The sequence below is a fragment of the Bos javanicus genome, chromosome 19 (assembly GCF_032452875.1).
Source record: "Bos javanicus breed banteng chromosome 19, ARS-OSU_banteng_1.0, whole genome shotgun sequence".
Lineage (NCBI taxonomy): Eukaryota > Metazoa > Chordata > Mammalia > Artiodactyla > Bovidae > Bos > Bos javanicus.
In genome coordinates, this window is record NC_083886.1 from 11,839,705 (window position 1) to 11,856,368 (window position 16,664).

The 16,664-nt window shown below is 40.1% G+C and overlaps 1 protein-coding gene across 2 annotated transcripts in view; it reads left to right on the forward strand.

The window, feature by feature from the left end:
* The first annotated feature begins 7,843 nt into the window (after positions 1 to 7,843).
* The window catches only part of DHX40 (DEAH-box helicase 40), a 55,209-nt gene continuing 46,388 nt past the window's right edge, over positions 7,844 to 16,664 (forward strand). Inside the window, exons 1-7 of one of the 2 annotated variants that reach the window (XM_061390189.1) lie at positions 7,844 to 8,044; positions 8,894 to 9,061; positions 10,730 to 10,875; positions 12,290 to 12,409; positions 12,613 to 12,840; positions 13,063 to 13,129; positions 14,267 to 14,398. In XM_061390189.1, coding sequence (XP_061246173.1) covers positions 7,933 to 8,044; positions 8,894 to 9,061; positions 10,730 to 10,875; positions 12,290 to 12,409; positions 12,613 to 12,840; positions 13,063 to 13,129; positions 14,267 to 14,398 — 973 coding nt within the window. In that variant the 5' untranslated portion in view covers positions 7,844 to 7,932. The remainder of the gene's footprint in view (positions 8,045 to 8,893; positions 9,062 to 10,729; positions 10,876 to 12,289; positions 12,410 to 12,612; positions 12,841 to 13,062; positions 13,130 to 14,266; positions 14,399 to 16,664) is intronic. The other variant, XM_061390190.1, reaches the window with a different exon arrangement.

Consider the following 16,664-nt stretch of genomic DNA (forward strand, 5'->3'; position numbering starts at 1 on the left):
AAACATTTTATTTTATTTTTTGACTGAAGTATAGTATATAAAGCACAGTATAACACAAATATACAGTGTTGTGTTAATTACGTCGTACAGCAAAGTGACTCAGTGATCACGCGCTCAGTCGCTCAGTCATGTCCGACTCTTTGAGACCCCAGGGACTGTAGCCCTCCAGGCTCCTCCGTCCATGGGTATTCTCCAGGCAAGAATACTGGAGTGGGTTGCCACGCTCTCCTCCAGGGGCTCTTCCCAACCCAGGGATCAAACCCAGGGCTCCCGCATGGCAGACGGATTCTTTACCATCTGAGCCACCAGGGAAGCCCATTCAGTTATACACACATACAGACATATATATATTCTTTTTCATATTCTTTTCCCTTGTGATTTAACTGTGTAGAATACAGTTCCCGGTGCCATACAATAGGACCTTGTTATTTGTCTACATTGCTCTTTTTAGATAGGGTGTAATAATTGGGAAATAAAGTGAAAAAGTTGAAAAACAAAAAGTTGGAAAAATTTCTCCAACAGAACCTATCACGGATTTTAACTGTATAATTTAAAAGCATAAATCTCTACTTCTGCTACATTTTTCTCCCATGAAGAAATGATGCTTGAATAATCAGACATCTATATGAAAAAATAGAACCTTGACTTTCCTGGTGTTCCAGTGGTTAAGAATCTACTGGACAAGGGACATGGGCTTCATCCCTGGTCAGGGACGATCCCACACGCCACAGAGCAACTAAGCCCAAGTGCCTGCCACAACCACTGAAGCCTGCACACTCCAGGGCCCAGGTGCCACAACTTCCAAGCCCAAGTGTCTAGAGCCCATGCTCTGCAACAAGAGAAGCCCCTGCTCACCACAACTAGACAGAGCCCACCCACAGCAGTGAAGATCCAGTGCAACCAAAATTCAAATAATTAATTAATTAAAAATTTAAAATTAATTAATTAAACAATTTAAAAGACCCATAGCTTATACAAAGATCAATTCAAAATGGATTATAAATCAAACTATATAACCTGCAACTATAAAAACTCTAGAAGAAAACACATGAGAAAATCTTTGTGACCTTGGATGAAGCAAAGATTTCTTAGATACCACACCAAAAGCACACACACACACAAAATTGCTAAATTGAACTTCATCAAAATTAAACTCTTCTCTCTGAAAGATACAATTAACAAAATTACAAGGCAAGCCAAAGACTAGGTAAAAATGTTGGCAAAGCATATATCTGATAAAGGACTTGAATCTAGAATCCATAAGGAATTCTCAAAACTTAATAATAAACTAAGTAACCTCTCCCTCCCACACACCAGTGGGCAAAAGATTTGAACAGATATTTCACCAAAGAAGATACACAGACTATAAATAAATACACAAAATATTGTCGACATCATTCCATAGAGATACGCAAGTTACAACCACAATGACATCTGACTACTATCCATTAGATGGCAAAACAAACAAACAATCAAATGCACAATATCAAGTCCTAGCAAGAATGGAGAGCAACTGGAATTCTCATCCATGGCTGGTAGAAGTGCAAAATGGATCAGTCACTTTGGAAAAACGGTTTGGCAGTTTCTTGTAAACATACATTTATCATTTGACCTAGCAATTCCACTCCTATATATTCACTCAAGAGAAAAGAAAATATAAGGTCACTCAAAAATCGGTATGCCAATGTCTATGGTAACTTTGTGCATAATCACCAAAAACTGGAAACAACCTACATTTCCTGAATTAATGAACTGATAAATAAATTGTGGTACATCCATAGATCAAAATACTACTCAACAATAAAAAGGATTACATTGTTAATACACACTACAACTGCATTCAACTATAGCTGAATCTTAAGGTAATTATGCTGAATGAAAGAAGCCAGACTAGAAAAGAGTACATACTGTCTGATTCCTTTCGTATAATATTTTGGAATAGGCAAAACTATAGAGACAGAAAACAAGTGGTTGCCAGCATCCAGAGGTGAAGGAAGTGACTGACCCACAGAGGAGCACAAGGGAATTTGTTAGAATAATGTAACTGTCTGATATCTTTACTCTAGTGGTGGTTATATACTATATGCACTCATCAAAAAATGCATACAACTAGGGACGGGGGAGCCTGGTGGGCTGCCGTCTATGGGGTTACACAGAGTCGGACACGACTGAAGCGACTTAGCAGCAGCAGCAGCATACACTAAAAGGGTTTACCTGGTGGCTCCAAGATAAAGAATCCACCTGCAATGCAGGAGATAAGGGTTTGATCTCTGGGTGGGGAAGATCCCCTTGAAGAGGGCATGGCAACTCACTCCAGTATTTTTGCCTGGAGAATCCCATGGACAGAGGAGCTTGGCGGGCTACAGTTCACAGGGTTGCAAAGAGTCAGACATGACTAAAGTGACTGAGCATGCATGCATGTATACACTAAAAATATGACTTTTTACCATTCAGAAATTAGGGCTCAATAAAATTTACCACATCCCCAAAGTCTTATACACACGCTCTATCACAGATTTTAATGGTCATATTTAAAAAGTATAATTCCTCTCTTTCTCCTATGAAAAAATTGTATCATAACTGAGAAATCAATAAGGACAATAAAACTTTAAAAGTTAGAATGTAAAATACTTATGATACAAAATCTTTGTGCTTTGAAATAAGTAACATTAAATATGTACAGTATTTAAATGTTTACTTATGTTAGTAATTTCAATCTTTTTTACTTTTTGATTTTGTGAGTTAAATGTGAATAAAAGGTTTTGTTTTTGTTTTCTTCCTAGAGATATAGTACTGTTTCATTTTTTTCTTCAAATAATGTTGATGCTGGAGTTTCTCAGATAAACCCAGCTTGCCACCTTCAGGCAAGTGAAAGATTTACAGAGACAGTCACCAGAGATAAAATATTAATTTTGCAGATTTCTCAATCATCTGTAATTAATAATATCTTGGTCACTCCATTAGTGTCTTTGTGAGATTTCCTCTATCCAAAATCTTTCCCTGGCATTTACTGCAATCTTTCCAACTTTCAAAGCTCAGTTCAAATAGCATTAACTCCAAAAAAATCTCTGGTCACTCTAGCTAGTTTTTCCTCCTGTAATTATTTAGCTCTTTGACTACTTGAAGGTAATGATAATCTCTTATGTGTATTTTTATGCCTCTGTATGGCTATTAAGAAGGATGAATAATATGGTTGTGCTTTCTAATACTTACTGAACGAACACATGAATGAATGAACAGGAAGTTAAGAGTACTCTTTGAGCTTTCTAAAAATATCTATATATTTATTTATCTTTGGCTGTTTTGGGTCTTAGTGGTGGCACGCAGGATCTTCATTGTGGTGTGTGGACTCTAGTTGTGGCACACGAACATGTGGGATCTTAGTTCCCCAACCAGGGACTGAACCCCTGTCTCCTGCATTGGAAGGCGGATTCTGAACCACTGGACCACCAGGGAAGCCCCTCACTGAGCTTTTCTCTGAAAGAGTTCCTGTTTTATTGATAGACTAATGGGAATGCCACACATTCATGCACAATTATTACATATATGTGTAAAATATCAATTTTCACTGACAATGACTAAAAGTGTCACACGCTTTATTAGCTTCTGTATGAAATAAAATTTAAAACTAATTTCTTTGGCCACACCACACGGCATGTGGGCACTTACTTCCCCAACCAGGGATCAACTCTCAATCCCTGCATTGGAAACACAAGGTCTTAAAGACTACCAGGGAAGTCCTTCAATTAAATATTATTATTGATGAATGATTAATGACTGCTTGGTAAGTGGCCTTGTGATACTTATCAAATCTTAATATATGCACACCAAAAAAAGAACAAAGAAAGAGAAGAAAGTAGGATGATGTTGATTTTTTACTTTTGAACTGAAGGGTTCAGAAAGAGTTCAGTCGCTCAGTCATGTTCGACTCTTTGTGACCCTATGGACTTGCAGCACGCCAGGCCTCCCTGTCCATCACCAACTCCCGGAGTTCACTCAAACTCATGTCTGTTGAGTCGGTGATGCCATCCAACCATTTCATCCTCTGTCGTCCCGTTCTCCTCCCGCCTTCAATCTTTCCCAGCATCAGGGTCTATAAGTTCAATGGTATGGCCATCTAACTGTTTTCCTCAAAATGCCTAAATCTCTAACATCTACAGGAATGTTAATAGAATATATAACAGTGGCATAGGGTCCACTACCTCACTTATAAAATTCTCTATTGTTTCTGTCTGACTGTCTGGTTTAGGGAGTGAGGTTCTTCTTCATGTCTCCATTCCCTGCAAAACATACAAGCTTCCCTCTCACTTTCCAGGCCTACATGCGTCCAGGACTGCTAAGTGACTAACTGGTCATAGTTTTGGCTTTTAACTTATTTTTAAAGGAGGAATGGTCCATACTTCAAGTGGCTCATCTTGAATGCCTGCCACTAGGACTTTCTAGTGAAGGATCCTCTTTCTCTTGGTTACTTCAAGGGCACCTTATTCCTTCAATCAGTTCTTCCTTTCTCCTTACATTCTCTCTTCTCTCTGCCCTCTCGAGGCTCAGTCTTACCTGCCTGAGAAAGGCAATAACCAGTTCTTCAAGCACACACAGAAAGCTCCGATCTAGGCCTCTAGGTCGGCTGTGTACTTATGTCTTTGTTTCTTCTCTGGTGAGGACTGGAGCAGAAGAAAACTCTTTGGTTTACAAGAAAGACAGAAATAAAGGAGAGAGACAGAGAGGAACAATCAGATTCATAATTGGGGATACAAATTTGTCACAAATGCAGATGTATTACACCTACTTTGATTAAAAGTTTCTTCTTCCTCTTCTAGCCCTGCGTTCATTCTCAAGATGTGAACGTACTTTTTCTCCCTCATCACTACCTCTGTGTTTCAAGTCTCCTAAAGACATCCTGTAATTACACCCCCAACAATTTCACTGACCATGAATCATGACACATACACTGTATCAGCAGCAGCTTTTTCTGGCTATTCTCTTCTCTCTTTTCATTTACCTTCCTTGATTCTAATCAAACATCTCCAAGTGCATTAAGTACATTTTTCAGTGTGCTCTCTAATTCTTTTCCCACCCACTTACAGTCTGGCTCTTATCTACTTCTCTTTACCAAAACAACTATTGGTTTGGTCAAATTCATGGATTAAAAAAAAAAAATCCACGGACTTTGACACTATCGCTCACTCTCTTTCTTGACTTTCTGTTATGATTAACATTCAACATATTGCCATTTTTCTGGTGTTTTTTTGACTTTCTGGATTTTACTGTATTAATATCTGTGATGATTTGTCTTTCTGTACCACTTGTTTCTTTTAAATTATAACCATGGTTCTCTACTCTCCTTTCTTTCTGAAAAGGATTTAAAAATTATGTGTGTGTGTGTGTTAGCTTTCTCTAGCTGCAGTGAGTGAGGGCTACGCTCTAGTTGCCGTGTGTGGGCTTCCCATGGCAATGGTTTCTCTTACTGCGGAGCATGGGCTCCAGGCTCTTGGGCTTCAGTGGCTGAAGCTCACAGGTTCTAGAACACAGGCTCAGTAGTTGTGGCACATGGGCCTAGTTGTTCCGAGGCATGCGGGATCCTCCCGGATCAGTGCTGGGACCCGTGTCCCCTGCACTGGCAGGCAGATTCTTCACCACTGAGTCACCAGGGAAGCAAACTGAGATCATTCTGTCCTTTTTGAGATTGCGCCAAAGCACTGCATTTTGTACTCTTTGTTGACTATGAGTACTACTCTATTTCTTCTAAGGGATTCTTGCCCGCAGTAGTAGACATAATGGTCATCTGAATTAAATCCGCCCAATCCGGGCATGTCACCATAAAGAAGGCTGAGCACCGAAGAACTGATGCTTTAGAACTATGGTTCTAGAGAAGACTCCTGAGAGTCCCTTGGACTGCAAGAAGATCAAACCAGTCAATCCTCAAGGAAATCAATCCTGAATATTCATTGGAAGGACTGATGCTGAAGCTGAAGTTCCAATACTTTGGCCACCTGATGTGAAGAACCGACTCATTTGAAAAGACCCTGATGCTGGGAAAGATTGGAAGGCAGGAGGAGAAGGGGACAACAGAGGATGACATGGTTGGATGGCATCACTGACTCGATAGACATGAGTTTGAGCAAGCTCTGGGAGATGGTGAAGGACAGGGAAGCCTGGACTGCTGCAGTCCATGGGAGTCTCAAAGAGTCAGACACAACTGAGTGACTGAACAACACCATCACCAGGGAAGCCCCAAAACTGACTTATCATGCCCTGTACTCAGCAATACCTTGCCAATATTACAAATGTATTTTTGCTTTTTTGTGATTTCTCTGATTTGTCATAGTTTAAATTTCTAGCAGAATACAGGATGTTAGGAGATTCCTTTAATGGATAAGAGAAATCTGGAATGTCCTTCTACAGATTTATTCCTGTAGAACTCAGGTTTGGAGAAGTTATTAGAAAGTTGCTCTCACTAAAAATCTGATAAACCTGCATTTTAGGAGATGCTTATCAGTCCCATTTAAAAGGAGTTGGTATACATATATTTTTAATGAGTATAGCAAAATCTTAAGGTCCAATGACATCTTTTGAAGCCTAGTCAGATAGGAGAGTAGGGACTTCTAGTTAATGTCAAGTGATAATTTGAGTTGTCTTTGACAGTAAATACTGGTTAAGTCTAACAGCAGGAAGAGTTGGAAAGTCCAAGAAATAATCTTCTTGCACCGCTTTTGTTATGATTGACACTACTTACAAAATTGCAAGTTTCTACAACAGAAAGACCTGCTTTGCAAAGTACCTATCCTGAAAAATTCACCCCACCTCAATCGTTGTATATGTGTTTAACTTTTCAATTCTTGTGGTTTCCAAGGAATCAACAACCATTAAAATGAGCTTAGCGGACTTCCCTGACAGTCCAGTGGTTAAGACCCCTTGATTCCAGGGCAGGGGGCACCGGTTTCATCCTTGGTTGCTGAACTAAGATCACACAAGATGCCCGTGGTGCAGCAAAATAAATAAATAAATGCGATTAACTTCTCTGGAAATCAAATCATTCATCCAACCATCCAGTAACTTAAAAAAAATATTAACAGCCCACTTTGAAACACTTTGCTGGGTCGAGTGTATCACAGTTTTCTAAAGCTGTTGCCCTGCGTCTAGCTGGGGGAAAGGAGAAGGAAATACGCATGTAAATAGAATTTAACATGCAGGGTCCTGCGCATGTTCACAGTGTCCCCAATGAACAGCGCAGGGAGCCTAATTTTTGACACTACAGAACAAGAAGTTCAGGTGTGCCTCTAAAAACCCGTGTGCCGTTGCAGGACACTTCAGTACGAGCAATTGTGGCTCAGCTAGTAAAGAACCCGCCTGCAATGCGGGAGACCTGGGTTCGATCCCTGGGTGGCAAGATTACCCTGGAGAAGGGAACAGCTACCCAGTCCAGTATCCTGGCCTGGAGAATTCCATGGCCTGTTATAGTCCCTGGGGTCGCAAAGAGTCGGACACCACTGACCGACTTTCACTGAAGGTGACAATGCTGTGGAATGCCAAACGCTAGGAAAGATTTCAGCTCCTGACAAAGGGTCACATCACGCTAGGTATGTGAAGGTTGGATACGTCTGCAGCGACCACTGATTAAAAAAAAGGCGTCTCCCAGCCCTTGCGCACAAGCGGAGACCCTGCACCGGGCCCTCCTGGACGTCGGGGCTAGCTTCGCGCGCGGAGCCGCAGCGCACGCGGGCTGCTTGCGGGAAGCACCCGGTAGCCGGCGCTCCGCTCGGCGTCGGGGAGGGCGGGCTCCTCGTGCCACGTCATCGGGCGGCTCCCCCGCCCCTCGCCCGAGTCGCACGCGCGGAAGTAAACACCGCGACGTCATCAGGGCGCGTCTTCGCCTCTCCCCGCCCATCTCCCCAGGACCGGTGGACGTGCTCACCTCCGCTCCGGGCCAGGTCTATGTCCCGGTTTCCCGCCGTCGCGGGCAGGGCGCCAAGGCGGCAGGAGGAAGGTGAGAGATCGAGAGACCTCCAGGAAGAGCGGCCTTCGGCAGGTTCCGTCGCGGATAGAGGTGCGGTCCGCGGGACTCCGTAGAGGCCAGCGGGAGTGGTAGCACGGGGCTTTGGGGAGGGGGCGGGGGGATGAAAGTCCGCCTGAGACAGGAGGAGAAGAGGAGGCTGCAAGGTGCAGCCTTCCTGTCGCCCTCTAAGCCGGAGGCAAACTTTGCGTCCAGTGAGCCACTTTGGACTGGAGAGGGGCGGTCCCAGATCTAAGTTGGGCGAAAACCCTGCTGAGGGGCAAAAAAGTGCACCCCAACGCCGGGACGCGTTCTGCTCTTAAATAGGCTCAGAAAGCCTTTGTTCTCTACCCACCCGTTCCCCCCCCACCCCTCCGCCCCTCCGCCGGGCCGCCAGCCTGCCTTTGGGTACGGTATGAAGGGAGCCAGTTTCCAGGAGCCAGTTTCCATGGTTACCCACCACTTGGCCTTCTGGGATATCAGTCGCTCTGAACGGGGACCTAACTTGAACCGTGAATCAGAAGCAAATACAGGTGGCTTTTCATTCAGCCGAGAGTTTTTCTACCCTGTTCCAGTTTTAGGGTCTATTATTTAATAAAATTGGGTTTTGTGCTTCTGAATAGGTATACCTGCAAATATATTGCTTTGTGCTAGGCTTACTTTGTCGGATACTTTGAGTCAGGCATTAAGAAATGCTCAAGTTGATCTCACTAAAAAGTTGCTTTGAGCTTAGAAACGCTCGCTCGCAAATGGGATGTAAGCGATTTCACCGAGAAGTCATGGGTTGATTCTTTCCAGCCCTAAAATTCTATTGTCACTCTCTTTTTCAGTTTTGGGAAATTGAGATATCTTTACAGGCCTTTTAATTGCACCTCCACCCCCACCCCCTCCCTGTCATTACAGAAGAGAAAGGATGCACATCACAGGAGGGAGGAACTACTCCAACTTTTCCCATTCAGAAACAAAGAAAAAAGCTTATTCAAGCTGTGAGGGACAATTCATTCCTTATTGTTACTGGAAATACAGGAAGTGGTAAAACAACTCAACTCCCAAAATATCTATATGAAGCAGGTAATTTTATTCTGGGATAATATTGGGAGCATTTAAAAATATCCTCTTAAAAGCTAATAGGACTTCTGTATTACATAAATGCCTGTCATTTGTTTTACAGTCCGATTCTTCTCTTGGCACACTGTCCTTGTATGTTTCGCTCTTTTTTACAGTCTTATTTCAGATTCCGGAATTATTTGAAATGGCATTTTCAGTTACCATAAAAATTCCAGATAGAATTATAGGTAGATATTGATTCTCTGCTGTAGAGTAGGTTGTCTTGCAGTAGACTGTTGAACGTTAGGTATTGAAATGATTTTCAGGGGAAGGGATATATTGATATCTGTTGCTGACATTACTATTTCTGGGTTCTTTTTCCAGAGTGATATCAGGTAACTGTTTATTCCTTGATTTTCCTAACACCAAGCCAGCTAACAAACTACCCTTACAGTGTCTTTCCTTTCAATATGGTAAACTTTATATCATAAGGTTGGTATACAGCAAAATTATGTTGGATATTATAAAAATTTCTTAGCTTATATATTGGAGAAGGCAGTGGCAACCCACTCCAGTACTCTTGCCTGGAAAATCCCATGGACGGAGGAGCCTGGTAGGCTGCAGTCCATGGGGTCACCAAGCGTCAGACACGACTGAGCGACTTAACTTTCACTTTTCCCTTTCATGCATTGGAGAAGGAAATGGCAACCCACTCCAGTGTTCTTGCCTGAAGAATCCCAGGGATGGGGGCTTCTGGTGGGCTGCCATCTCTGGGGTCGCACAGAGTTGGATATGACTGAAGCGACTTAGCAGCAGCAGCTTATATATTAACTTACTCTGATAAGTCAGGTCTTTTAAGATGCTATCTGTTGGGCTTCCCTGGTGTCTCAGTGGGAAAGAATCTGCCTGCCAATACAAGAGACATGGGTTGGATCCCTGGTCTGGGAAGATCCCACATGCAATAGAGCAACTAAGCCCATGCGCCACAGCTATTGAACCTTTGCTCTAGAGCCCAAGAACCGCAACTCCTGAAGCCCTCACAGCCTAGAGCTTGAAACGAGAAGCCCATATACCACAACTGGAGAGGAGTCCCTGTTGCTGAAACTAGAGAAAAGCCCATGCACCAATGAAGACTCAGCACAACGAAAGATAAATAAATAAATAATTTTTTTAGAAAGATGCTGTTAAGACATACCACTATTTTACATACTATTAGTAAAGAAAAAAATACCATCAGTTATAAGATCCATTTTGCTTTCCGAGATACTAAAATGGTAGAACCTATGAAAAGTGGTATATTTAAACTTCTGTGGAAAAAGTAAATCTATTTTAGGAAGTGTGTGGAATTTTATGTCTTCCCAGGGGTTAAAAATTTTTGGCTTACTCTTTAGAGTAAATCTTAAGACTGAAATTGGAAAAAACCTAATTAAAATATGTACATTTAAATGGTTGTTAATATGTATTCTTATGTATGTGAGAATGGTTATTATGTATATGTGTATGGTTATTCATATATACTCTTACTTTTAATTAATACTTAAATTTCCATGGTGCAAATGTAAGACAATGTGTTGTTAATTTTGCCAAGTTTTCTTTTAGAAACTCTTGAACAGTTTGTATCGATTGACCAGAAATAGTTTAATGGGAAGCAGTGGTTAACATTTTTGTGTATTTTACCTCTGCATTTGGTAGGGTTTTCACAACACGGTATGATTGGTGTGACCCAACCACGAAAAGTAGCTGCCATATCTGTTGCTCAGAGGGTTGCTGAAGAAATGAAATGCACATTAGGATCCAAAGTAGGATACCAAGTTCGTTTTGATGATTGCAGCTCCAAGGTACCAAAGTTCTGTTTGTATTTAGTTAAGTAGTGTGAAGTTATAGAAAGAGTGGGAAAAGTTATGGAAGATTTTGACTTCAAAATTCCATCTGCATTTTAAAGAAACAAAGCCTCAGATTAGAATTAATTTGCATTGCCCGTTATTCATGTCTTGTCCTGGGTGCCTTCCCTTTTCTCCTTTTCTCCCTTCTCAATTAGTTTTGTGACAGTTATGTTGACTTTTTCATAGGATTCCCTTGTGTATTTTAGCCGTAACAGTTCTTGACATGTAACTTACATTTGTGTTCTTTGAAAAGAAATTTTATTATAGTAAAGTATACATAAAATAAGATTTACCATTTTTTTTAGTATTTTCAGATCACATTTAGGTAAACAGTGCAGTGGCATTAAGTATATTCATAGTGTTTTGTAACCATTACCACTCTCTATTTTCTGAACACTTTCACCATCCCAGAAAACAGTGCTGTATCTCCACGTTCCCATCCTCCCACCTCCAGTAGTCCCTGGTACCTTCTATTCTGCTTTACATCTCTGTGTATTTCTATATACTTAAAACGTGGAATCATGCAATTTTGTGTGGCTTGTTTCATTTAGCTAATGTTTTCAAGGTTCATCCATATTATATGGTTGAATTCTTGAAGTCAGTGCAAAACTGACAGTTAACAAACTTATTGAGCAAATATTTGTTGAACATCTTCTGTATTCATGGTAATAGTTCATAGCCACATTCAGAAATCCCCTCAGGATTTCTGAATCCTGAACCAGATGCAAAATAATCCCTGATTTGCTTATGGTCCCTAATAGGAATGGCTAGCAATAATGGCACAGAATAACTCCCCAAAATACTGTCTTTGCATTCCTGGTGGTCACTGCTGGGATTTTTCTTTTCTCCTTGGCTTGTTTTACGGATAGCTCTGTTGGTAACTCCTATTCTCACCTTCTTTTAATGCTAGTCGGCTGATCCTATTTTTGTAATAGGACAATGGTCAGGGAGGAATAGCATGAGAAGAATGGTGCCACCTTCCTTTTTTCCCTAAATTCTCTAAAATAGCAGCTGAGACAGGAGGACGAATCCCATTTCATTATTGTTTCCCACAGCTTGCTCACCAGAGGTCACTGTGTTGTCTTAACCACTTTCCACTGACTTCATTGTATTTCCTTATTGTTGCTTTATCCCAGAACATTCCCCTTAGTTTTCCTGCCTGTGTAGATCACAAGTTTCATAATTTACCATACATGTTATTAAAATATATTATTAGACTATTTCATGTACTCTCTTATTTAGTCAGATTAGTTTGATCCCTTGATGTCTGTACATTTGAGGGGAAAAATTTAATTTGCGAAACAGGAGTGCATTTCTGTGATTTTTATTTTTATGTGTATGTTAATGTACTCTGCTGTTTGAACATTAGGAAACAGCAATCAAATACATGACTGATGGATGTTTACTGAAACATATTTTGGGAGATCCGAATCTTACCAAGTTCAGTGTCATTATTTTGGATGAAGCCCATGAGAGAACTCTAACTACAGTGAGTATTTAACTTTATTACTTATTTATTAGACAGTTTTCTTTCTTTGGGGGTAGCTTTGTACTGTACAGTGAATTGCCTTCCCTTCCTTACATTTTAATCAATTAAAGTATGAATCCTTTGGTTAAGGAAAGCAAAATATTTAAAATAAGTTGGTTGTTAATGTACACTTGTGACTTATTAGAAATTTACTTTTCTTTCAGGACATCTTATTTGGTTTACTGAAGAAGCTATTTCAGGAGAAGTCTCCTAATAGGAAGGAGCATTTAAAGGTCGTGGTGATGTCAGCAACAATGGAATTAGCCAAGCTCTCTGCATTCTTTGGAAATTGTCCAATATTTGATATACCTGGAAGGCTTTATCCAGTCAGAGAAAAATTCTGCAATTTGATTGGTCCACGAGATAGAGAAAATACTGCATACATTCAAGCGGTATTACTTGTCATCCTTATTATGTCTTTTCTGTATCTATGATTCTAGTTGACTGAGTAGTTTGGTAATTCATTTTTTCTCTAGTGTTTTAATGGCAGCCTTTATAGGTCCTAGGACTTTTGAGAATCAGATTTAATTTTTCTGTGGAACTGAGAGAGCTGGCGGTAGTGGTGGTGGGACTTTATCTCCACTAGCATTTTATGCTTGTGTTTCTTGCTTTAGATTGTGAAAGTGACCATGGATATCCATTTGAATGAAATGGCTGGAGACATCTTGGTTTTTCTGACTGGTGAGCATTCAGTACTAGGTTTAAAAATTTTGCCCTTTATACGAGGGGAATGTGGCACCACACTACTGTGTACCTTTGTTGGAAAATCTAGGCTCTACTCATTTTATCCTAGCCTTTTATGGTTATCTGAGTAGTTTTAGATGTTGTATTTATTATAAGATATGTAACATAATTTTACACTGCCCTAAAAGCACAAGTCTCCTTGAAGTGAAGTCGCTCAGTTGTGTCCGACTCTTTGCGACCCCATGGACTGCAGCCTCCCAGGGTCCTCTGTCCATGAGATTTTCCAGGCAAGAGTATTGGAGTGGGTTGCCATTTCCTTCTCCAGGGGATCTTCCCGACTCAGGGATTGAACCCGGGTCTCCTGCATTGCAGGCAGACGTTTTATCCTCTAAGCCACCACAAGTCTCCTTAGTAAACATATGTAAAATACACTGACCTTTTAGTAGGAAGATACTAAATGGTAAAATATTAATATTTTTATTACCATATATAGAGCTGTTAACCACTAAACAGTCCTGGATCTGAATGACTAATTTCATTATTTCAAAAGACGTCCTACTGGCTGCTTTCTTCTTTGAGTGGTGGGATGGTACTGTGTGGTAGCAGTGCACAGGCTGTGGAATCCGTGTCTCATAGGCATGCTTTTTTGGATCAAAAATAGAATAGTTACATCTCAGACTGGTGTGATTCTTCAAGTAGCAGCATTCTGCTAACAGATCTGAGTCATTTCACGGCTCACCTCCTACACTGCCTGTACTAATGTCAGAAGTGAGACATTGTAACAATCTCTTAGCCTTTTTAAGGAACTTAAGTATTTTTGACATCAAATGCAGTATCCCCTATGGTAATGATTAACTTTATTGAATCTTCCCCAAATACCATGTTAGCAAGATGAAAGACTTGATGACTGTAAATGTTTTTATTCCTTTAGAGATTTAAATTCCTTGGAAACTGGTATTTCCTGTATTTTTTATTTTATGTTGGGATTGGGTACAACTTGTGTTCATCTACTTTAGATCAAATGAGATGTTTAAAATATGCAAAACTAACATAAATCTAGAAAGCTTTTTCTTTTTCATTCTTAAATTAATTTTGCTGTTCAGTTGCTGACATTATTTTCTCCCCTCATTTCAGGTCAGTTTGAAATCGAAAAAAGTTGTGAGTTACTTTTTCAGATGGCAGAATCTGTTGATTATGATTATGATGTCCAAGATACCACTCTAGATGGCTTGTTAATATTGCCCTGTTATGGATCTATGACAACAGGTAATTACTCACTAGAAAAGAAAATTTGATTTTTAAAGAACTTTATATTGAATAATCTATTGGATAATCACATGTTTACAACAGTATGCAGATAGTAAGTGTTTAGGTTAATGAATTTCACAAAGTGAACCCACCTTTGTAACCAACAGCCCAGATCAATAGTGTTTGGAGAACCATCCTTCATCCCTTGAGAGACATGACTTTTTTTTGTTTTTAATTGAAGCCTTTTTACATTCACTTTTTTGAGACTTTGGTCATCTATCCCCCTTATTGTTGTTAAGAGAGGGCTGTGTCCTCTCCCTGCAAAACAAAAATATTGTTACGAATTTTTTGAAATGAGGGCTATAATTCCTTGATAGTAGTACCATAAATTAAATCTAATTTGCCACTGCCACAGAATTTCTAGGAATCTTATATATCCAGATGTATCAGAGAGTGGATTGTTTTCTTTTTATGTAGCCACACATACTAGTCTACTTTTCAAGTACGATGTAGTTCTTTTTTAAGTTCAGAGAGCAAATTCTAACTCTGATCATTCTATTTGTTCATAATAAATGTTACTGAATGAGGTTTAGATTTGTTTTGTATAACTATTGTATTATGGAATTTGACTTGTAATACGAAAGGGAAGTTAACCTGTAGTCTCCTATTTAGACTTTGACTGGGATTAGCATTTATGTAATGCAAAAAAGCAATTGAATGTTTTTATATTTTATGTGTAGTTTTGTTTTTGTTGAGTAGGTGGTTCTTATCCGTATATTAACAAAAACAGTTCAGAAACGTATGTGTTGGTAAATAACCGTAGACATGCCGTTTTAGAAATTCCTTTTGTGATGATGGTATTGGGCCCACACACTCAACATTGACATCTATTTTAAATTGTTACATCTTCAAGGGAATTCTTAGGGTCTTTGTTAGGTATTTAAGGTTCTCATTTATTTTGGAGATTCTATCTACTAATTTTTTTATAATTTACTTTGTAACTGATAAGGTAATTCAAAACCTGCTATAGTTGCTTTGTGTTAATTGTTAATACATACATACTTCATATAAAGTTCATTCTTTCCATTTTACTGCCACATTGAAAATAATAGTTCTTTATCTGCCATTGCTTCTTGTTTATCTTCCTGAAATTCAGTTTTTATACTATTAAAGCTTGCTAGTGACCTGTTCCTCAAATCTCATGGCATTTTTCTATTAGTTTGTATTTTGATTTTGGGTTAATAATAAGTCTCCTTAAATGCTGTTGTGTAGGATAGTTAATTTGGTTCTTCTGACCACTATTTCCATAAGGCTGTTGCCTTACCACTCTCCCTGGCCTTTGTTCCCCTCTGAATATGACTATTTTCTAAGGTTTCTTCCTTAGCTTGCTATTTTCTTAGAATTCTCTGTTTTGGAGAGGTTGGCTTCTAGGATTCACCTGTCACTTCTTTGTGACGACTCCTGAAAGCTGTCTGTAGTTCAGTCTCCGGCACTCTAGGCCTCTTGGGTCTCACAGGGCTTTCTGGTTTGCCTTTATCTTCTCCAGAGCCTTTGTTTTTCATCTTTTTTTCCCCTCATTGTCATTAGAATTGGGATCCTCAGTTTGTTTTCCTGGGTTGTTAACATATCCAGCTAACTGATTTTCCCTGATTTAATTTGCCATCCTACCTGCTGTGGTAAATATAATCTTCCAAAAGCACAGCTCTGATTGTGTCGGTCTCCTATTCAGTACCTCCAGTCATTTCCTATTGTCACCTGAATTAAAATGCCAGCTTAATAACTTGCCGTTCATTTTCCTTCCAATATGACTTTAGCCAGCTTTCAGCCTTAAATATCAGTGTATGTGATTTTCTTTGTTGGTGTATATCAGTTCACTTCAGTTTCTCAGTCGTGTCCGACTCTGCAACCCCATGGACTGTAGCACACCAGGCTTCTGTGGCTTCATCACCAACTCCCGGAGTTCACTCAAGCTCTTGTCCATCGTGTCGGTGATGCCATCCAACTGACATGTTGTCCTCTTCACCTCCTGCCTTCAGTCTTCCCCAGCATCAGGGTTTTTTCCAGTGAGTCAGTTCTTCTTATCAGGTGCCAAGCAATACCTTCGTTTATTTCATTCTCATAGGACTGTTCAGTTCAGTCGCTCAGTCGTGTCCGACTCTTTGCAACCCCATGAATCACAGCATGCCAGGCCTCCCTGTCCATCATCAACTCCTGGAGTTTACCCAAACTCATGTCCATTGAGTCAGTGATGCCATCCAGCTGTCTCATCCTCTGTCCTCCCCTT